This window comes from Acipenser ruthenus, chromosome 43 (genome assembly GCF_902713425.1).
Source record: "Acipenser ruthenus chromosome 43, fAciRut3.2 maternal haplotype, whole genome shotgun sequence".
Classification (NCBI taxonomy): domain Eukaryota; kingdom Metazoa; phylum Chordata; class Actinopteri; order Acipenseriformes; family Acipenseridae; genus Acipenser; species Acipenser ruthenus.
In genome coordinates this window covers 7557869-7581511 of record NC_081231.1, presented here as the reverse complement: position 1 = coordinate 7581511, position 23643 = coordinate 7557869, and the positions used below count along the sequence as shown (strand labels likewise).

The 23643-nt window shown below is 41.0% G+C and overlaps 1 protein-coding gene across 4 annotated transcripts in view; it reads left to right on the top strand.

Moving 5' to 3' along the window:
- Positions 1–2545: 2545 nt before the first annotated feature.
- LOC131709355 (E3 ubiquitin-protein ligase TRIM7-like) overlaps positions 2546–23643 on the top strand; it is an 84326-nt gene continuing 63228 nt past the window's right edge. The window contains exons 1-4 of one of the 4 annotated variants that reach the window (XM_059011812.1): positions 2546–2647; positions 14905–14959; positions 19452–19582; positions 20930–20959. In XM_059011812.1, the coding sequence (XP_058867795.1) occupies positions 14929–14959; positions 19452–19582; positions 20930–20959 (192 nt within the window). In that variant the 5' untranslated portion in view covers positions 2546–2647; positions 14905–14928. Of the gene's footprint in view, positions 2648–8053; positions 8187–14904; positions 14960–19451; positions 19583–20929; positions 20960–23643 lie in introns of those variants that run through there. The other 3 variants (XM_059011813.1, XM_059011814.1, XM_059011811.1) reach the window with 3 other exon arrangements.

Sequence of the window (23643 nt, the reverse complement as noted above, 5' to 3'; positions counted from 1 at the left end):
ATTGGTTGTTTTAGACTTTGAGAGTAGCGTCTTTGTCCTGATTATCCTAACTGTAATTGTGTATGTGTTTACAATGTATAGTTATAAAAGGCCTGTTAACTGTTGATTGCACACCTGCACTTTATCAACTTGTGTATTAACTAAAATAGCGGCTATTGGAGGGTTTAAGCATTAGGCATTTTTTAGGTTGCATGACGTTTTCTGTTTTTCTATGAAAATCACTGATTATTATTTTTTTTTTAGTGTGTTATTTAAGGTTTGTTTTATTGTTTGGAATTGTGTTTGTGGAAACCACTATTTGCTTGAAGGCTGTTATTTAAAAGTGTTATTGTGCTGTGATATTTTGTTTAAATAAAATTCTTGTTGTTTTTATACCTTGTTGTCCTCACTTTACACACTGTGCTGTCTTGATTTTTAAAGAACCTGTTATTTATTTGGAGTTATATTAACTTCAAATTGGCATAGTCATTAATTCTACTTAATTGGTTATTTAAGATAGTCAATTTAATTATAGGGATAACCAAGGGAGTTATCCTTGGTTGACTATTGAACGGTGTTTTGGAGGGGGGCGCTACATTATGCACGGACAAATGTGATCGCACAGTTCCGTTTTTCCGAAGCTGGTAAAGGATTTATACTTTACAGTCCACTCACTATTTTCTGTAGGAGTCTAACCCTGTATAATATGCAGAGTCTGAGATACATATTTAGCATTCAAAAGCAATCCATGTGATTTCTTTACCAGTCGTTCATTATTTTGTGTATCAGCCTCCACACAAAGCCGAGCGCAGTGCGGTATACTGTAATGATGCTGCAGTCAGTCTGCCCGGACTGCACCTGAACCATCTTAAAAACACGAAGCCTCCAATAAGCTCATTTGTAAAAGTTAGTAAAGAATGGCGCTATATAATCTAAGGAAGCTGAATGTGAACTCCTAGCTGGAGCAACGAGAGAGGGAGAGAGGGGGCGGGGCAGAGAAGGAGGCGGAGACGCTGCTAGGCAACCGGCTCCTGAACATTCCACTCCGCTGAGCAGAGACCGTTAGGATTTAAAAATGCCAAAGTTCCGAGCGGCGTCAGGCGCTTCGTTTAATTAACACACCGTTGCTGATATTTTAATTTTGAAGATAACCATATTTTAAATATTCAAATAGCACTGTATTAAAAAACACTTCAGTTCCAGACCGTTTCCCAACAAATAAAAGAAGGTACGTATTTATAATAAGTATATTTGTTATGATATTAAGAGTAAACAAATGTGCTACAGTTTGGTGTATCATGTATTTATTTATAAAATGTTGTAGTGTTTCTTTTTTTAATTTATTTTTTCACAAAATAACATCCATACATTATCAGTTAGTCTGCCAGTGTAATCAAATCTCAATATTACTCGTCAGTAATTCATACATAGACACGCTGTGGTAACTTCAAGAAGTTAAAATGGAAGGCTGGATTACAGTTTAACCAAATAAATAAATACATTAATAACAACATGCAACAAAAATACGTTTGTGTAGCTCGTACATATTTAAATTACGAAATGCGACCCGTTTTAGAAATGGATTTATATACTAACTGCCATTTAAATCTAAATTAAATTTAAAACTGTTTAAGGGGCAGACTAGCATAGATGGTTTCTAAAATCCATTCATATGTTAAACTATAACGCCACATTACTTAGCAATATAGAAATGATTCATTTGTAAATTAGCTGTAAAATTAAGAAATAATCAGAATTATGGTTGCATGGATTTATGATTAAAATATACCCACATGTATTTGTTTCATGTCGTAATTTATTTATTTATGTATTTATTTAAACTTTAATTGACGCTTTCATTTGAACCTCTTGCTGGTGCCACGGCTTGTCTCTGTATCTATTCACTGATATTTGAGATTGTGTTTAGTACAGACTAGCAGCTGAGCTGATAATCTTATTGATGTTATTTTGTGAAAACAATAAAGCGTTAATACTGTATTAATACTGTAATAGTGTGGAGTAGTGGTTAGGGCTCTGGACTCTTGACTGGAGGGTCGTGGATTGTATGTAAAAATAATGTGGTATCTTGTGTAACAATTGTAAGTTGCCCTAAGAAATAAATAATAAAAAATAACAAAAAAAATGACTCTACGTGTTGTAACTTGTGCGGGTGATGTCATAGGTTGTCATGGCAGCGCCGCTCATCACGGGAGGGGTTATCCGGGACAAACGCTTCCTTCACTGGGTCGAAGAAACGCTGGAGTTCCGCTGACTTCTCAATAAGGATCCCGAGATATCCAACCTGAATATCTAAATCAATACAGTGACAACAAAGGACTGTGACATCTAACCCTAATGACTACATCTATATACGTGTGTGTGTATTTAAAATCAGTTATAAGAATGGTTGTGTTAATAGAAAATAGCCATGGTCCTGGAAGTGAAACGGAATATTAATTTTTAAACACACAATCAGAATGATTAAACAAGTAATCTAGAAATGTATCTCTCTATATTTTTTCTATAATAAATGAATGTGCGGTCACTTGCTGAGCACACCACTACAGTTTAGCGAGCCAGTCATACAGGAGCACAGTAAGCGCTTTCCAAACCCGCCCGTGTTGTGTCCCGATGTGAGGAGCGCTGAGACAGGCTCGCTTTTCTAAAGGTAAGCAGGACATTAGAGCACGCTGCTGTGTTCAAGGAATGGAGTAGAAAGTGAACATGTGGTTCAGAGCAGACACGCACTCTGACAGGCTGGGTGGGGTTTAACATGGCTACTGCGACAGGATCACTGTTACTGCAGCTGCGGGCACCTACTCTGCATTTTATAATGGAGCGAAACTAACCACACACCATTTCTGAGGATGTGTACTAGCTATGTAACAGTGGAAATGACATCGTCCTGTCACACAAAACATGGTGTAATTGCACTTGAGAGAGAAAACGTTGAGAACTGAGATGTATGAATTGTGGTAATGTAACTTGTACTGTGATCGTGTCGCTTGTGAATATAGAACACAAAGCTACCTAATGATTCGCTGGCTGCAGAGTCATTTGCTGCTAGGGAAGAGTGATCTGACTCGCTTCGTGCTGGCAGGAAAGAGAAGTCAAACACAGACACACATGCTGTGTGTTCTTGAATCTTGAATAGAAAGTTCTTAACTCTCGTATTTGAATAAACGAGATATTTAGTAGGCAAAGGTGCTGGGTGGGGTTCAGCCCTGGCAGGGGTGCAAATCGATCTGAAAATTGGTGCTGAACTGTTTTGAGGTCCACCGAGAGGACGGATTTCCCCGGACACAGCGACTCGAAGGGGAAAACAAACTATATATATATATAGTCTGTTGTTAATATATATTAGGGGTGAGGCACCATATTCGAATATTCTACATGCAATTAACATTCAAATTCTTTGCTATAGGTTTGATGTTTATACAACAGTAGTTTTTGAATACATTATTATTTTTTTAACAAATGGAAAATTCGCCAACTACAACCGTAAAACTCTCACCTCACTGGACACTGCAGATATTGACAGGCAGGCGGGCGCTCTTCATCATGCAGCTCTGCTATTGGCTGAGGGAGTAGACGCCAGTGACGCAGTTGTTTCCTGTAGTCTCGCGTCTGCAATACGAACAACTACAACAGCTTCGAAAAAGAGTAACGCCTGAAACGATCTTGAGAAATTAAATGAGACCCCTGAACAAAAACCTGTGTGCACACCACAAGATAGTTTTTTTTTTTTCAACAGCGGGACTTAATAGTTAGATTGCGTTTTCCTCTTTCCCCGGAACATGTGTGGACGTGCGGATCTTTTTAAACAACAACGTGGTGTACATTACAGAGCCAAAAAAAAGTTTTAGATTATGGTACACTTAACTCACACTTAAATAGAAAAGTCTGCCAATCTTTTTGTCGTTAAGCTTAATAGGTCATTTTAAGAAAAATGAAGTGAGAAATACAGAAATTATGAATTTATTGATGGAATATACTGCCGGTCAAAATATTACAGTTCATGAGGTGAAAAAAAGTCCCTGAAGACTGTTTGATTGTAACATTTTGTACTTTTTCATTTGCCATAAACATTACATTGAATATTCCCGTTCATAGTAAAATGTTTGAGATAAAATGGCATTTGTGAATTGAAAGCAGACTGATTTATCACATCTGAGGGAGGATTCACGGAACAGCCAAACACTGCACTGGCACTCGAGGGAGGGGCTTCCGAGTGGGTTTTTTTTTGTAGGAAATGATCCTATTTAGGTTTGGCGGTGTTCAAGACAGCTCACCAATAATTCCTGAGGCTGTTTTCACACCGATGGCCGGTAAGCGGCATCATTTCCCAAGATTGTAAACCAGCATTAGATGACATGTGGACTAAACGAGTTCCGTGTCAGTTTGCGCAGTGCCGCAGCCCTTCCCGTCCGCGGCGAGCTCAATAGAATTCAATACCGAACCCGACCGTGTTTAAAAACCCAACGGGTGTGTCAGCAGAGAGCAGGAGAGATTTTAATTGTGTTTTAAATATGTTTCTGAAATCGGAGGGTAGTGGTGAGATGTATCTGTTGTGTCTAATTTAAACATTGCATCCTCACTAGTCAGTTTTATAAGGCAATATTTAGTTTAATAAGTAGATGCCGCTGTTGCATATATATTGTAAATGAACCTCACCCACTCGGGTTCTTTGCCCCTTTAAAAATAGGCCCACGACACTGAAATTAATTTTTTTTTTCAGCGCTGACGTGCTATTTCTTAAAATAAACAAATACACACAAAATAAAACAAATCCAAAGTAAACACCGAGCTCTCTTCGAGCAGCAACTAAACATAAACCAGGAACCTAAACTAAAGACAGGACAGCCAAGCTGTTTACCTGTTGCCAAATAAAACAAAGCTACACAGCACACTCCAACAAAAAGGATTCACACTACCTTTTTTTTTCTTTTATTTTATTGTACGCCTGCACACACTCGCAAGCGGGCTCCTCACACAGCAGCCCAGAACAGACTGTCTGCTTTCCTTTTATACCCTGCACCTGGCTCTAATTTACAATAAATCACCAGATGCAGGGGATAATCACTAATAAAAACAATTAAACAAATGAAGGCTTTTCAGCCTGTGACCTTCTGGGAAATGTAGTCCTTTGCTCCCCAGGACTATACTTCCTCACTATATATATATATATATATATATATATATATATATATATATATATATATATATATATATATATATATAATTACATGCTGAGTGAGACTTACGTGGTGATTTCTCAGCTGGCTTTTGAATAAAGTGTTACTGCTTACCTCAGAGGTTTCTTTGTTCTGTTCTCTGATTAAATACCACTGTATATTAGCCATTTATTCTGTAATTCTTAGTGACAGAGATGAGAAAAACATTGTTGGGTGATTTAAATGCTGTTTCAGTTGTATGTTGACATTTTTACCTACAGAAACACTGTTTAGATCATTGATACTATTAAGGTGTAGTAATATAAATAGATCAGGGGCCGTATTCACAAAGCTGACTGAAGTCTAAGGCTGGTCATAACTCGTCAATTTGGACTTAAGTCTTATTCACGAACGAGTCTTAACTGAGTTTTGGTCTTAAGTTAGGTCTTAACTTTAAGACTACCCTGAAGGAGGCTTAAGTCCAGAGCTGCCTTTGAAACAACTTTTTTTTCTGCCATGGCTCGACAGGTGATAGTATGTGATTTACTTGATGATCACCCAGATGAGAATTGCCCAAAGCAATTCTACCCTAAGACTGAATTGAGAAGTCGATACCGTTTTAATAAACAGTCACTTGAAACCAAATCGAAGCAATCCAATTCCAGCGTGTTTTTTTTTATTGTATTACATTAAATATGTTATTGCAATGTAGATCATACCATTAACATTATAACAATAATTAGGGCTGTAAATCTATGTTTAATTTATAAAAAGCAGCAGTTTAATCATATGTTTAAATATAATTATAACGATAACTTTTTAAATAAAAAATTACGAACTTCTATAATAAAATATACATTTGACATTATTTATATTTACATGACATAATGATTTTTCTTAAGTCCCAGTGAAGAATCAAAATGATCAATCTGTCCCTCAGGCAACTGCTTTCTCTTGAGTGGAAGACAGTGAAGACGTTGTGCGAGGACAGAAACGCTGGTCTAAGTTAAGACTCCCCAGAAAATCGTTTCGTGAAACAGACTTAAGACTCCGTCATAACAAAGTCAGCAAAAGTGACTTAAGCCCGTTTTTTGGTCTTAGACCAAAGCAAATCAAATCCTAGTGTGACGGTACAGCAAAGCAAATCGAATCCGAGCGTGGCAGGGTACAGCAAAGCAATTCGAATCCGAGCGTGGCAGGGTACAGCAAAGCAAATCGAATCCGAGTGTGGCAGGGTACAGCAAAGCAAATCGAATCCGAGTGTGGCAGGGTACAGCAAAGCAAATCGAATCCGAGCGTGGCAGGGTACAGCAAAGCAAATCAAATCCTAGTGTGACAGGGTACAGCAAAGCAAATCGCATCCGAGCGTGGCAGGGTACAGCAAAGCAAATCGAATCCGAGCGTGGCAGGGTACAGCAAAGCAAATCGAATCCGAGTGTGGCAGGGTACAGCAAAGCAAATCGAATCCGAGTGTGGCAGGGTACAGCAAAGCAAATCGAATCCGAGCGTGGCAGGGTACAGCAAAGCAAATCAAATCCTAGTGTGACAGGGTACAGCAAAGCAAATCGAATCCTAGTGTGACAGAGTACAGCAAAGCAAATCGAATCCGAGCGTGGCAGGGTACAGCAAAGCAAATCGAATCCGAGCGTGGCAGGGTACAGCAAAGCAAATCGAATCCGAGTGTGGCAGGGTACAGCAAAGCAAATCGAATCCGAGCGTGGCAGGGTACAGCAAAGCAAATCGAATCCGAGCGTGGCAGGGTACAGCAAAGCAAATCGAATCCGAGCGTGGCAGGGTACAGCAAAGCAAATCAAATCCTAGTGTGACAGGGTACAGCAAAGCAAATCGAATCCGAGCGTGGCAGGGTACAGCAAAGCAAATCGAATCCGAGCGTGGCAGGGTACAGCAAAGCAAATCAAATCCTAGTGTGACAGGGTACAGCAAAGCAAATCGAATCCGAGCGTGGCAGGGTACAGCAAAACAAATCGAATGTGGTCATCTCGTAGTTGCTTGCGTATTGAGTCAAACTCTCGGCGGCTCTTCTGAACGGCAAATGAAAAATCCTGGAAGAACATTATTTTCCTCCCGTTGAATGTCAGATCGCCCTTCTTTCTTGCAGCCTCCAGTACGGCTTGTCTATCCCTGTAGTTGTGGAATCTCACGATAATGAGTCGCGGTCTTTCTTCAGCTCCAGGCTTAGGTGTGAGCGAGCGGTGAGCCCTCTCTATTTTGAGAATTCCATGCTTGGCTGTAATGTCCAGTTGTTCGGGTATCCATTTTTCACTGTATGGGTGATTTCCCCTCCGTGCCCTCAGGCAGACATGTGATTCTTACATTTTTACGCCTCCCCCTGTTCTCTGCATCCTCCACACTTGTAACTCTTTTATCACCTTCTCAGCCATCACTGTACGCTTATCTCGATCAGTAATCTCTGTCCTCAATAAAAGATATACTTCTGTTGCTTGAATCATTTTACCAGATTCAATAATTTCTGCCTTTAGAGTGTCGACTGAGCTGATAATTCGTTCAAGCTTTCTATCCAGTATACTTTTGATTCGTGTAGAGACATCTTGAACTATCTGCGAGATGAAGGCTTCAGGTATACAACAGCGGTCTCCATCTTGTCCCTCTTCGTGTCGAGTAGCACTCCTAGTTTTGGAATTTTTCTTCGTTGATTTTGTGGTTCGTTTATTTTTTTGTTCGTTGATCTCGGTCGAATTCGCCCAATATTCATCCAGGGACATTGTTACTGGAGGTTTAGTATTTGTTACTGGCGAAGTAGAACAGGAGGGGGTCAAATGGTGGCAAAATACAATCAGGTAATGCGGAGCTCGTCTCTTTCACATCCCCCCAGAGAATTAATTTTAAAGATGATCAGCCCTCCTTTAAAGGGAGGGACCAGTGGTGAGTTAAGAACTGTTTCAGTTCAGGGGAGGCGGGGGTGGTGGTTCCTGTGCGTCATCATTTCCTGTCAGTGCAGAGAGGAAGTTGATTTTCTGGTGCACAGTGCGGCCGTGTGGACAAGACAACAAGGTAGAGATCTAAAACAGTTTCACTCTTTATATACATAGATTTATATTAAGTTAAAGGTATTCATAGGTTTTTTTTTCAGTAAAAATGTCATAAAATATGTGATGGAAATCAATCGCTATTGATGGGTTAGTAATGTGAGTAAGACTGTCCTCTCAGTGATTCAGTCATGTGAACGGGGTTTGAAGCAGAATGCAGAGCATGTAGTTTAGGAATCTAAAAATCTGGTGTAACTGCGCAACACTTACACTCGGTTATACAGGTCCTGACTTTCTGTTGATCTGTTAGTAATGTGAGTAAGACTGTCCTCTCAGTGATTCAGTCATGTGAACGGGGTTTGAAGCAGAATGCAGAGCATGCAGTTTAGAGATCTCACTGCAGTCCCTCAGTCTGGTGTAACTCCGCAACACTTACACTCGATTATACAGGTCCTGACTTTCTGTTGATCTGTTAGTAATGTGAGTAAGACTGTCCTCTCAGTGATTCAGTCATGTGAACGGGGTGTGGAGCAGAATGCAGAGCATGCAGTTTAGAGATCTCACTGCAGTCCCTCAGTCTGGTGTAACTGTGCAACACTTACACTCGATTATACAGGTCCTGACTTTCTGTTGATCTGTTAGTAATGTGAGTAAGACTGTCCTCTCAGTGATTCAGTCATGTGAACGGGGTTTGGAGCAGAATGCAGAGCATGCAGTTTAGAGATCTCACTGCAGTCCCTCAGTCTGGTGTAACTGCGCAACACTTACACTCGATTATACAGGTCCTGACTTTCTGTTGATCTGTTAGTAATGTGAGTAAGACTGTCCTCTCAGTGATTCAGTCATGTGAACGGGGTGTGGAGCAGAATGCAGAGCATGCAGTTTAGAGATCTCACTGCAGTCCCTCAGTCTGGTGTAACTGCGCAACACTTACACTCGATTATACAGGTCCTGACTTTCTGTTGATCTGTTAGTAATGTGAGTAAGACTGTCCTCTCAGTGATTCAGTCATGTGAACGGGGTTTGGAGCAGAATGCAGAGCATGCAGTTTAGAGATCTCACTGCAGTCCCTCAGTCTGGTGTAACTGCACAACACTTACACTCGATTATACAGGTCCTGACTTTCTGTTGATCTGTTAGTAATGTGAGTAAGACTGTCCTCTCAGTGATTCAGTCATGTGAACGGGGTCTGAAGCAGAATGCAGAGCATGCAGTTTAGAGATCTCACTGCAGTCCCTCAGTCTGGTGTAACTGCGCAACACTTACACTCGATTATACAGGTCCTGACTTTCTGTTGATCTGTTAGTAATGTGAGTAAGACTGTCCTCTCAGTGATTCAGTCATGTGAACGGGGTTTGAAGCAGAATGCAGAGCATGCAGTTTAGAGATCTCACTGCAGTCCCTCAGTCTGGTGTAACTGCGCAACACTTACACTCGATTATACAGGTCCTGACTTTCTGTTGATCTGTTAGTAATGTGAGTAAGACTGTCCTCTCAGTGATTCAGTCATGTGAACGGGGTGTGGAGCAGAATGCAGAGCATGTAGTTTAGAAATCTCACTGCAGTCCCTCAGTCTGGTGTAACTGCGCAACACTTACACTCGATTATACAGGTCCTGACTTTCTGTTGATCTGTTAGTAATGTGAGTAAGACTGTCCTCTCAGTGATTCAGTCATGTGAACGGGGTGTGGAGCAGAATGCAGAGCATGCAGTTTAGAGATCTCACTGCAGTCCCTCAGTCTGGTGTAACTGTGCAACACTTACACTCGATTATACAGGTCCTGACTTTCTGTTGATCTGTTAGTAATGTGAGTAAGACTGTCCTCTCAGTGATTCAGTCATGTGAACGGGGTTTGGAGCAGAATGCAGAGCATGCAGTTTAGAGATCTCACTGCAGTCCCTCAGTCTGGTGTAACTGCGCAACACTTACACTCGATTATACAGGTCCTGACTTTCTGTTGATCTGTTAGTAATGTGAGTAAGACTGTCCTCTCAGTGATTCAGTCATGTGAACGGGGTGTGGAGCAGAATGCAGAGCATGCAGTTTAGAGATCTCACTGCAGTCCCTCAGTCTGGTGTAACTGCGCAACACTTACACTCGATTATACAGGTCCTGACTTTCTGTTGATCTGTTAGTAATGTGAGTAAGACTGTCCTCTCAGTGATTCAGTCATGTGAACGGGGTTTGGAGCAGAATGCAGAGCATGCAGTTTAGAGATCTCACTGCAGTCCCTCAGTCTGGTGTAACTGCACAACACTTACACTCGATTATACAGGTCCTGACTTTCTGTTGATCTGTTAGTAATGTGAGTAAGACTGTCCTCTCAGTGATTCAGTCATGTGAACGGGGTCTGAAGCAGAATGCAGAGCATGCAGTTTAGAGATCTCACTGCAGTCCCTCAGTCTGGTGTAACTGCGCAACACTTACACTCGATTATACAGGTCCTGACTTTCTGTTGATCTGTTAGTAATGTGAGTAAGACTGTCCTCTCAGTGATTCAGTCATGTGAACGGGGTTTGAAGCAGAATGCAGAGCATGCAGTTTAGAGATCTCACTGCAGTCCCTCAGTCTGGTGTAACTGCGCAACACTTACACTCGATTATACAGGTCCTGACTTTCTGTTGATCTGTTAGTAATGTGAGTAAGACTGTCCTCTCAGTGATTCAGTCATGTGAACGGGGTGTGGAGCAGAATGCAGAGCATGTAGTTTAGAAATCTCACTGCAGTCCCTCAGTCTGGTGTAACTGCGCAACACTTACACTCGATTATACAGGTCCTGACTTTCTGTTGATCTGTTAGTAATGTGAGTAAGACTGTCCTCTCAGTGATTCAGTCATGTGAACGGGGTTTGAAGCAGAATGCAGAGCATGCAGTTTAGAGATCTCACTGCAGTCCCTCAGTCTGGTGTAACTGCGCAACACTTACACTCGATTATACAGGTCCTGACTTTCTGTTGATCTGTTAGTAATGTGAGTAAGACTGTCCTCTCAGTGATTCAGTCATGTGAACGGGGTTTGAAGCAGAATGCAGAGCATGCAGTTTAGAGATCTCACTGCAGTCCCGCAGTCTGGTGTAACTGCGCAACACTTACACTCGATTATACAGGTCCTGACTTTCTGTTGATCTGTTAGTAATGTGAGTAAGACTGTCCTCTCAGTGATTCAGTCATGTGAACGGGGTTTGGAGCAGAATGCAGAGCATGCAGTTTAGAGATCTCACTGCAGTCCCTCAGTCTGGTGTAACTGCGCAACACTTACACTCGATTATACAGGTCCTGACTTTCTGTTGATCTGTTAGTAATGTGAGTAAGACTGTCCTCTCAGTGATTCAGTCATGTGAACGGGGTCTGAAGCAGAATGCAGAGCATGCAGTTTAGAGATCTCACTGCAGTCCCTCAGTCTGGTGTAACTGCGCAACACTTACACTCGATTATACAGGTCCTGACTTTCTGTTGATCTGTTAGTAATGTGAGTAAGACTGTCCTCTCAGTGATTCAGTCATGTGAACGGGGTGTGGAGCAGAATGCAGAGCATGTAGTTTAGAAATCTCACTGCAGTCCCTCAGTCTGGTGTAACTGCGCAACACTTACACTCGATTATACAGGTCCTGACTTTCTGTTGATCTGTTAGTAATGTGAGTAAGACTGTCCTCTCAGTGATTCAGTCATGTGAACGGGGTGTGGAGCAGAATGCAGAGCATGTAGTTTAGAAATCTCACTGCAGTCCCTCAGTCTGGTGTAACTGCGCAACACTTACACTCGATTATACAGGTCCTGACTTTCTGTTGATCTGTTAGTAATGTGAGTAAGACTGTCCTCTCAGTGATTCAGTCATGTGAACGGGGTTTGAAGCAGAATGCAGAGCATGCAGTTTAGAGATCTCACTGCAGTCCCTCAGTCTGGTGTAACTGCGCAACACTTACACTCGATTATACAGGTCCTGACTTTCTGTTGATCTGTTAGTAATGTGAGTAAGACTGTCCTCTCAGTGATTCAGTCATGTGAACGGGGTTTGAAGCAGAATGCAGAGCATGCAGTTTAGAGATCTCACTGCAGTCCCGCAGTCTGGTGTAACTGCGCAACACTTACACTCGATTATACAGGTCCTGACTTTCTGTTGATCTGTTAGTAATGTGAGTAAGACTGTCCTCTCAGTGATTCAGTCATGTGAATGGGGTTTGAAGCAGAATGCAGAGCATGCAGTTTAGAGATCTCAGTGCAGTCCCTCAGTCTGGTGTAACTGTGCAACACTTACACTCGGTTATACAGGTCCTGACTTTCTGTTGATCTGTTAGTAATGTGAGTAAGACTGTCCTCTCAGTGATTCAGTCATGTGAACGGGGTGTGGAGCAGAATGCAGAGCATGCAGTTTAGAGATCTCACTGCAGTCCCTCAGTCTGGTGTAACTGCGCAACACTTACACTCGATTATACAGGTCCTGACTTTCTGTTTGCCTTGCTCTTCTGCCTACATGTTAATAAAATGTATTGATACAATAACACAGTGCACACTGGGAATTGAACAGCACGTTTCTCTCTGGAAATGGCTTCTTCCTTCCTTGATATGAGTTGAAAACATTGCGTTAAAATCATTTAAATGCTATTTGTTTATGTGTAATTTTAATATGATCCTAATGTCAAATAGTAGTCAAAATACCCCCCCTCTCTCTCTCTCTCTCTCTCTCTCTCTCTCTCTCTCTCTGTTCTTTACAGGAAGTTGCTCGCTGGTATTGTGGTCGGCGCTCACTTCCTGTCTGCAAAAAACAAACAAGGCGATAAAAAATAAAAACGAATCTCTGGTTCAGAAACTCACCCTGCGTCACTTAAACTAATAAACTTATTTTTTTACTTTTTGGATTTTATTTATATAGTGCTTTTCATACCACAGATTCTCAAAGCGCTTTACATGGTGGTTAAAACAAAAAGAAATATGCAATTTCAAGAAGTAGTAAAATTTGCAAACATTAAATAACACTACGACTACTACTACTACTACTAATAATAATAATAATAATAACAGTACTACTACTACTACTACTACTACTAATAATAATAATAATAATAATATCAATAAATAATAATAATAAATCAAAAGAAAACTATTGAAGAAAACAGAAAATGAATAAGAAAGATTGATAAAAGACAAAATTACAAAAATTAGAAAATAACAAAGATACAATTATATTTGTAGGTCAAGTTTAAAAACCTAATCTTTAAAAGTAAGTATTTATTCACATTAAAATGCACTTCCTTCCTCCTCTCCTGTTCACTTTTACCTTTGGGAGGCACAAAATGCCAGCGTTACCTGAACTTAAAATGCGCATTTAGTGCTGTATATGTCAATTCTAAAACACATTGGGAGCCAGTGCAGTGAGTCCAGCACAGGAGTGATATGAGATCCCCAGCAGCTGCATTCTGAACAAGCTGCAGACGTGATGAGGTGTGATGGGGAATCCCAGCAAATACAGCATGGCAAGAGTCAAGTCTAGAAGAAAGCATGAATTAACTCAGCATCAGACAAAGAAAGAACAATTCGAATTTTAGCAGTGTATCATAGATTAAACATGTTTGCAATGTACAGGGGTTAAACATTTTAGCAGTGTATTGTAGATTAAATATGTTTGCAATGTATCAGGAGTTAAACGATTAGCAGTGTATTGTAGATTAAACATGTTTGCAGTATATTAAAGCACAGGCTGAATACTGCATACATGAAACGGACAGGTACATGTAATTCTACTTTCATTCACAATCTCATCTCATTTACGTACTCCAACAGTGTTTGTTCATTTTGATTGTCCTTTCGCTATAACGAACCCCTCGATATAACAAACAAAAGGCTTGGACCCCAACAGGTTCTTTATAGCGAGGGTGAACTATCATCACTTGTCATCTCAAGAGTAATCTTATTGTTAACGTGTGTGCAGGGCAGTGCTGTGTTAATAACCATTGTGTTAAAATTAATTCTCATATTTATAATTACTGTTAGAGACGCTGCTGCATTTTTACCATATGTAGGGGTGTTTGTGAATTGAGTTTGTCAGTTATTTTATTAACAAGAGTTTGTCAGTTAATTTATTATTATTATTATTATTATTATTATTATTATTATTATTATTATTATATGCTTACCTATTGCTTTTCTCTTACTTATTCTGTTAATTTCATAGGTTGATGCACGTGTGTCATGACATAAGTAATAAATACATTTGTATTTATTGATTCATATCGTGATTGGACTTATTGTGTCCGGTGTCATATTGTGTCCGGTGGTCAACTCTGTCTAAGAGAAAACTTGGGCTAAGAGAAGACTTCACTTGCTTCCTGAGGGGTGTTCTCTTAGCCAGGACTTCTGTGCTTTTAACCCACCCCAACTACTGAGTGGGAGCAAATTCCTACATTTCTACTGGAGACTCCGCAGACAGGGAGGATTGCACACGCTCGCGAGATTTAAACGAGATTACAGTTAGATACGCAGGATTGTTCTTGCTCGAGGGATTCAAAGATATATTACAGTTAGATAGGGAGGATCGTACACACAGGATTTAAAGCTATATTACAGTTAGATAGGGAGGATTGTACACTCACAGGATTTAAAGCTATATTACAGTTAGATAGGGAGGATTGTACATGCCCACAAGAAAAACTGAAGCCCTAACTATGAGTATTTCAAATGTCTCTTATATGCTCAGCACAGTTGGCTGGACATTATTCCTGACATCACTGTCTTTGTGTGTCTAATCAGCTGTGTGGATGATCAGTACAGAAGATGGAAAAGGAAACTGCAGACGTGGAAACAGGTAAGAATGAAAACAAACTGACTGTCTTTTGATCTACAATAATCAATAATACAATTTGAGTAAAAGTAACACAACTTCTTAGTCCAGCAGAAACATGTTTTAAAACAGGTATCAGGACATCAGCACCATATTAACCACTGGCTCTCACTTCACTACAGTAAAACCTTCACACTGTAGATTCACTCTCCCTGTGCAGCAGGTATCAGGACATCACCACCATATTAACCACTGACTCTCACTTCACTACAGTAAAACCTCCACACTGTAGATTCACTCTCCCTGTGCAGCAGGTATCAGGACATCACCAGCCATCACCACCATGTTAACCACTGGCTCTCACTTCACTACAGTAAAACCTCCACACTGTAGATTCACTCTCCCTGTGCAGCATGTATCAGGACATCACTAGCCATCACCACCATATTAACCACAGGCTCTTTTTCACAGTTCAATATTCATTCACAGATACACGATGCAGTTTGGTCTCTGAGTTAAAGCTGATAGGAATGTTGATACAGTAATCCCACCCCCTAAACTATTCTGACAGGGCATGTGTGCTGAAACTATCTAGACAGATACATCGGCTTGGAGTGATTGTTCCACAGCGACTGATCTGGGGTCAGTTTACCTGAAACACACGACAGTAACACTGATATTTACAATTCTGAACTCCACAAACCTGCAATCTGAATCACACGACAGTAACACTGATATTTACAATTCTGAACTCCACAAACCTGCAATCTGAATCACACGACAGTAACACTGATATTTACAATTCTGAACTCCACAAACCTGCAATCTGAAACGCACGACAGTAACACTGATATTTACAATTCTGAACTCCACAAACCTGCAATCTGAAAGGATTCAAATATAAATCAAATCCATTTCTATGCATTATCTATACTTGTTTCTATTGGAATGTATTCCTGTGCTTGTGATGCCATGATCTAGATAGTTAACGATGCAACACTCTACTATTCCTTTCTATTTAAACCTATATTTGAAAGCGCGTATCAGACAGGGGAGATGAACCTGCAGCTTCAGGGGAGCGGGCACACCGCTGGCTACGAACGCAGCCCTCAGTGAACAATCAACCCGAGGGACCGCTGCCCTGTCAAATAGCAACATTGAATAGCAAGATTCACTATAATCCCCACTGCGTCCCCAGCCTGTGTCATATACAATGTGTGATTGATAGAGAATCGTGCATATTAATGTACTAAGTGGAATATTTAAAATATTTGGTCATGTTTTTTCTTTTTTGTTTGTTGTTGAATTTAAGTAATTCTTAGACTTAAGTTTATGCTATTAAGTTTTAAAAGTTATTGATATAATATTACATTTGAAGTGCTTATTTTAACTATAATGAAGTTGTCACTAAGTATTTGTTTTCACTCATAAAGAGCTGAAGATGAAGACTCAAACAAGCCCTGCCCTTGTTTAACACATTCTATCTTGATTAGCTGCATCTAAAATGAAGAGCAGATCTGGATGCATGTAGAGATCAACATGCTTCATGAACATGTGACTGAAAATAACCACTTGTTTTAAGCACAGCTCAATATTTTACAAGCACCTGAGAGATGAACATGCCTGATGAATACAGCCCTGTTTCTAATATGAATGTTACCTCTCCTACACTGTCTCTACCTACATCACTGCCTCTGTCTCCACAGTTACTGTTTCTAATATGAATGTTACCTCTCCTACACTGTCTCTACCTACATCACTGCCTCTGTCTCCACAGTTACTGTTTCTAATATGAATGTTACCTCTCCTACACTGTCTCTACCTACATCACTGCCTCTGTCTCCACAGTTACTGTTTCTAATATGAATGTTACCTCTCCTACACTGTCTCTACCTACATCACTGCCTCTGTCTCCAGTTACTGTTTCTAATATGAATGTTACCTCTCCTGCACTGTCTCTACCTACATCACTGCCTCTGTCTCCACAGTTACTGTTTCTAATATGAATGTTACCTCTCCTACACTGTCTCTACCTACATCACTGCCTCTGTCTCCAGTTACTGTTTCTAATATGAATGTTACTGCTCCTACACTGTCTCTACCTACATCACTGCCTCTGTCTCCACAGTTACTGTTTCTAATATGAATGTTACCTCTCCTACACTGTCTCTACCTACATCACTGCCTCTGTCTCCACAGTTACTGTTTCTAATATGAATGTTACCTCTCCTACACTGTCTCTACCTACATCACTGCCTCTGTCTCCACAGTTACTGTTTCTAATATGAATGTTACCTCTCCTGCACTGTCTCTACCTACATCACTGCCTCTGACTCCACAGTTACTGTTTCTAATATGAATGTTACCTCTCCTACACTGTCTCTACCTACATCACTGCCTCTAATATGAATGTTACCTCTCCTACACTGTCTCTACCTACATCACTGCCTCTGTCTCCACAGTTACTGTTTCTAATATGAATGTTACCTCTCCTACACTGTCTCTACCTACATCACTGCCTCTGTCTCCACAGTTACTGTTTCTAATATGAATGTTACCTCTCCTACACTGTCTCTACCTACATCACTGCCTCTGTCTCCACAGTTACTGTTTCTAATATGAATGTTACCTCTCCTACACTGTCTCTACCTACATCACTGCCTCTGTCTCCACAGTTACTGTTTCTAATATGAATGTTACCTCTCCTGCACTGTCTCTACCTACATCACTGCCTCTGTCTCCACAGTTACTGTTTCTAAAATGAATGTTACCTCTCCTACACTGTCTCTACCTACATCACTGCCTCTGTCTCCACAGTTACTGTTTCTAATATGAATGTTACCTCTCCTGCACTGTCTCTACCTACATCACTGCCTCTGTCTCCACAGTTACTGTTTCTAATATGAATGTTACCTCTCCTGCACTGTCTCTACCTACATCACTGCCTCTGTCTCCACAGTTACTGTTTCTAATTTGAATGTTACCTCTCCTACACTGTCTCTACCTACATCACTGCCTCTGTCTCCACAGTTACTGTTTCTAATATGAATGTTACCTCTCCTACACTGTCTCTACCTACATCACTGCCTCTGTCTCCACAGTTACTGTTTCTAATATGAATGTTACCTCTCCTACACTGTCTCTACCTACATCACTGCCTCTGTCTCCACAGTTACTGTTTCTAATATGAATGTTACCTCTCCTACACTGTCTCTACCTACATCACTGCCTCTGTCTCCACAGTTACTGTTTCTAATATGAATGTTACCTCTCCTACACTGTCTCTACCTACATCACTGCCTCTGTCTCCACAGTTACTGTTTCTAATATGAATGTTACCTCTCCTGCACTGTCTCTACCTACATCACTGCCTCTGTCTCCACAGTTACTGTTTCTAATATGAATGTTACCTCTCCTACACTGTCTCTACCTACATCACTGCCTCTGTCTCCACAGTTACTGTTTCTAATATGAATGTTACCTCTCCTACACTGTCTCTACCTACATCACTGCCTCTGTCTCCACAGTTACTGTTTCTAATATGAATGTTACCTCTCCTGCACTGTCTCTACCTAAATCACTGCCTCTCTCTTCTCTCTGTCCTTCCATTTCTCTCTCCTCTCTGACAATCCCCCACTCCCTCCCTTTCTCTCTTCTCTGAGGCAGTCCCTCACTCCATTTCTTTCCCTCCTCTCTCAGACAATCCCTCACACCCTCCATTTCTCTCTGACAATCCTTCACTCCCTCCCTTTCTCACTACTCTCTTTCTGAGACAGTCCCTCACTCCTTTTCTCTCATCTCTCTCTGAGACAGTCTCTCACTCCCTCTCTGTCTCCACAGTTACAGGTGCATCAGGAATCCTCAGTCCCTCACTCCCTCTCTGTCTCCACAGTTACAGGTGCATCAGGAATCCTCAGTCCCTCACTCCCTCTCTGTCTCCACAGTTTCAGGTGCATCAGGAATCCTCAGTCCCTCACTCCCTCTCTGTCTCCACAGTTACAGATGCATCAGGAATCCTCAGTCTCTCACTCCCTCTCTGTCTCCACAGTTACAGGTGCATCAGGAATCCTCAGTCCCTCACTCCCTCTCTGTCTCCACAGTTACAGGTGCATCAGGAATCCTCAGTCCCTCACTCCCTCTCTGTCTCCACAGTTTCAGGTGCATCAGGAATCCTCAGTCCCTCACTCCCTCTCTGTCTCCACAGTTACAGGTGCATCAGGAATCCTCAGTCCCTCACTCCCTCTCTGTCTCCACAGTTACAGGTGCATCAGGAATCCTCAGTCCCTCACTCCCTCTCTGTCTCCACAGTTACAGGTGCATCAGGAATCCTCAGTCCCTCACTCCCTCTCTGTCTCCACAGTTTCAGGTTCATCAGGAATCCTCAGTCTCTCACTCCCTCTCTGTCTCCACAGTTTCAGGTGCATCAGGAATCCTCAGTCCCTCACTCCCTCTCTGTCTCCACAGTTACAGGTGCATCAGGAATCCTCAGTCCTTCACTCCCTCTCTGTCTCCACAGTTTCAGGTGCATCAGGAATCCTCAGTGTTTCTCAGAGTTTTGGCAGTTTTGGCCGTGACTATAAGAGTATAAACCCTGCACGTGATGCCAAGTCCATGAGTTGGGATAGACCTTATCTCAGCAACCCTAAGGTATGGTTACACTGATCATTAGAAGAGACTCTAGTTTCCATTGGTAAAAAGTCTATGATTTAACATTGTAAAATCCACAATATATGCAAAAATCTGTTTTTCCAATCACACTGTTTAAAGAACAATGTAATGATCAAATTCTGGTTGACTGTGACCACATATCATTTGTATTCAGACACGGGCAGACTGCTGTTTCAGAGAAAGCTTAGGGTCGTATTCATAAAGTGTTTACCAGGCATTTAAATTTAGACAGTGAAATCATACGAACATAAGAAATTCAAGAACGAGAAAAGGCCATTTGGCCCACCTATGCTCGCTCACTTTGGTGCCAGCGTGGTCCGTTAGCGCTCAGGAGAGGAAAAACTAAAAACACCCGAACCAGATTAGCAGGGGAAATGAAACCTCTGGGAATCCGTGGCTAGACAGACTAAAGGTCTTATTGTGGTCACAGAGAGGGTTATACAGTATTGTTCATGACAGCATCCAGTCTGTTCTTGAAGAATCTGATAGTCTCTGCTTCAACAACTCTGTCCAGCAGCCTGTTCCAATGGTTCAACACCCTTTCTGTGAAAAAGCTCCTTCTCCCCTCGGTTCTGAATATGCTCTTCTTCAGCTTCCACCCGTGGTCCATGGTTCTGTTCTCTGTGATCTGTGAAAAATATTCTCAGCAGTTACTTTGTTAAACCCCTAGACAACTTTAAATACCTCTATTAAGTCACCTCTGGCTCTCCTTTCTAGGCTATATAGATTCAGCTCTTTCAGTCTATCTTCATATGACATACCCTTCAGTCCTGGAATTAATCGTGTTGCTCTTCTCTATACTCCCTCCAATGCCTCAATGTCTTTATGATAAGGGGACCAGAGCCGTCTACAGTATTCTAGGTGTGTATTCTGTGTGAGGTGAGGAGCAGCTGTGTGAGGTGAGGAGCAGCTGTGTGAGATTAGGAGCAGCTGGGTGAGATGAGGTCAGGAGCAGCTGGGTGAGATGAGGTCAGGAGCAGCTGGGTGAGATGAGGTCAGGAGCAGCTGGGTGAGATGAGGTCAGGAGCAGCTGGGTGAGATGAGGTCAGGAGCAGCTAGGTTAGGTCAGGAGCAGCTGGGTGAGATCTCTGGAACAAAGTAAAACTAAACCAGAATGCTGTTCCGTGACTCTAAAATGTATTTTTTCTGCATACAATAGAGTTAAATGCCCATTCGATGCTGAACCAGATTGCAGCTCCCCATGAAACTCATTTTATGATTGATAATAGTCTGGTCCCAGGTGAATGTTAAAATCAGACTTTTAATGAACTGTATGCACTTGTTTTCATATTATAGTAACTCGATGAATGAACTTTTCTTTTGCAGATTCCTGGTTTGCTGAAGAGAGTTTTCAAGGTACAAGGGGGGGGGGTATTGTTAAATGATGGATGAATAAGACAGGGGGGAAGAAAAGGAGAGATTGTGAGTGAAAGAGAATTGGGAAAGAGAGAAGGACTAGAAGGGTGGGTGTAGTTAAGTGTCATGATGTACAGTACTGTGCAAAAGTTTTAGGCAGGTATGAAAAAATGCTGTAAAGTAAGAATGCTTTCAAAAATAGACATGTTAATAGTTTATATTTATCAATTAACAAAATGCAAAGTGAGTGAACAGAAGAAAAATCTAAATCAAATCCATATTTGGTGTGACAACCCTTTGCCTTCAAAACAGCATCAATTCTTCTAGGTACACTTGCACAAAGTCAGGGATTTTGTAGGCATATAGTCAGGTGTATGATTAAACAATTATACCAAACAGGTGCTAATGATCATCAATTCAATATGTAGGTTGAAACACAATCATTAACTGAAACAGAAACAGCTGTGTAGGAGGAATAAAACTGGGTGAGGAACAGCCAAACTCAGCTAACAAGGTGAGGTTGCTGAAGACAGTTTACTGTCAAAAGTCATACACCATAGCAAGACTGAGCACAGCAACAAGACACAAGGTACTTATACTGCATCAGCAAGGTCTTTCCAGATGTGCTGTCCAAGCTCTTTTGAAAAAGCACAAAGAAACGGGCAACGTTGAGGACCGTAGACGCAGTGGTCGGCCAAGGAAACTTACTGCAGCAGATGAAAGACACATCATGCTTACTTCCCTTCGCAATCGGAAGATGTCCAGCAGTGCCATCAACTCAGAATTGGCAGAAAACAGTGGGACCCTGGTACACCCATCTACTGTCCGGAGAAGTCTGGTCAGAAGTGGCCTTCATGGAAGATTTGCGGCCAAAAAGCCATACCTCCGACGTGGAAACAAGGTCAAACGACTCAACTATGTATGAAAACACATGAACTGGGGTGCAGAAAAATGGCAGCAGGTGCTCTGGACTGATGAGTCAAAATTTGAAATATTTGGCTGTAGCAGAAGGCAGTTTGTTCGCCGAAGGGCTGGAGAGCGGTACACTAATGAGTGTCTGCAGGCAACAGTGAAGCATGGTGGAGGTTCCTTGCAAGTTTGGGGCTGCATTTCTGCAAATGGAGTTGGGGATTTGGTCAGAATTAATGGTCTCCTCAATGCTGAGAAGTACAGGCAGATATTTATCCATCATGCAATACCATCAGGGAGGTATCTGATTGGCCCCAAATTTATTCTGCAGCATGACAACGACCCCAAACATACAGCGGAAGTCATTAAGAACTATCTTCAGCGTAAAGAAGAACAAGGAGTCCTGGAAGTGATGGTATGGCCCCCACAGAGCCCTGATCTCAACATCATCAAGTCTGTCTGGGATTACATGAAGAGAGAGAAGCAACTGAGGCTGCCTAAATCAACAGAAGAACTGTGGTTAGTTCTCCAAGATGTTTGGGCCAACCTACCTGCCGAGTTCCTTCAAAAACTGTGTGCAAGTGTACCTAGAAGAATTGATGCTGTTTTGAAGGCAAAGGGTGGTCACACCAAATATTGATTTGATGTAGATTTTTCTTCTGTTCACTCACTTTGCATTTAGTTAATTGATAAATATAAACTATTAACATGTCTATTTTTGAAAGCATTCTTACTTTACAGCATTTTTTCACACCTGCCTAAAACTTTTGCACAGTACTGTATATCATCAATTAAGAGTTTCTTCTTCAAAGGATATTCATGCTGTTATTAACCTACTGTACCATAGGTCACCCTTTATTTGTAATTTCAGTACCAGAAGGAAAACACCAAAGACATATATAAGTCAAACCAATGATTTATTTAGAAAGACAAAGGTTTTTATAGTGTTTGAAATGATTATTTTTATAGCATCATTCATCAAGACATGCAACAAGCTGGATACAATTGTAACCGTTTCTTTTTGGATGTAGTGTGAATCTTTAAAAGTAAACTTCTAAGAAAATCTAATCAAGACTCAGTGCAACATGTCAAATACAAAACAAGCAAAGTGAATATCAAATCAATTCAAACTAAGTGACACGCAAAATAAAATTGCTATCATGAATTAAACTCCTTAACATGAATTAAAACCATGACAAATCTAATAAAAATCTGCAAAACAAGGAACATAATGGATGTAAAGAACTGACCATCTTGTTCACATACATGCAGATTTATTGTACTGCTCTTTCTCCTTTCAAATATATAAAACCTTGTAGAAAACAGGCATTCTACAATGTAGCTAAAACACAGCAGCTTAATGTTTAAAAAGTAATGAAACAGAATCAAGTATCCTCAGAGAATACCGTAACCGACTCCAAGCACAAGGTAGCTACTCTGTGTGCACAACACTTCTCCACGTATAATACTGTATGATTACAACAAGCACTAAGAGAAAATAAACAATGGTGAGTCTGTGATTTAATAAATAACACAAGAATGAGAATGAGCTAATCTACTCACCCCCACGAGCACTTTTTTCTTTTTTGACTTGAAAAAAGAAAAAAGGACCAGGGGTCATAAATGGAGATTAGATAAAGGGGCATTCAGAACAGAAAATAGGAGGCACTTTTTTACACAGAGAATTGTGAGGGTCTGGAACCAACTCCCCAGTAATGTTGTTGAAGCTGACACCCTGGGATCCTTCAAGAAGCTGCTTGATGAGATTCTGGGAT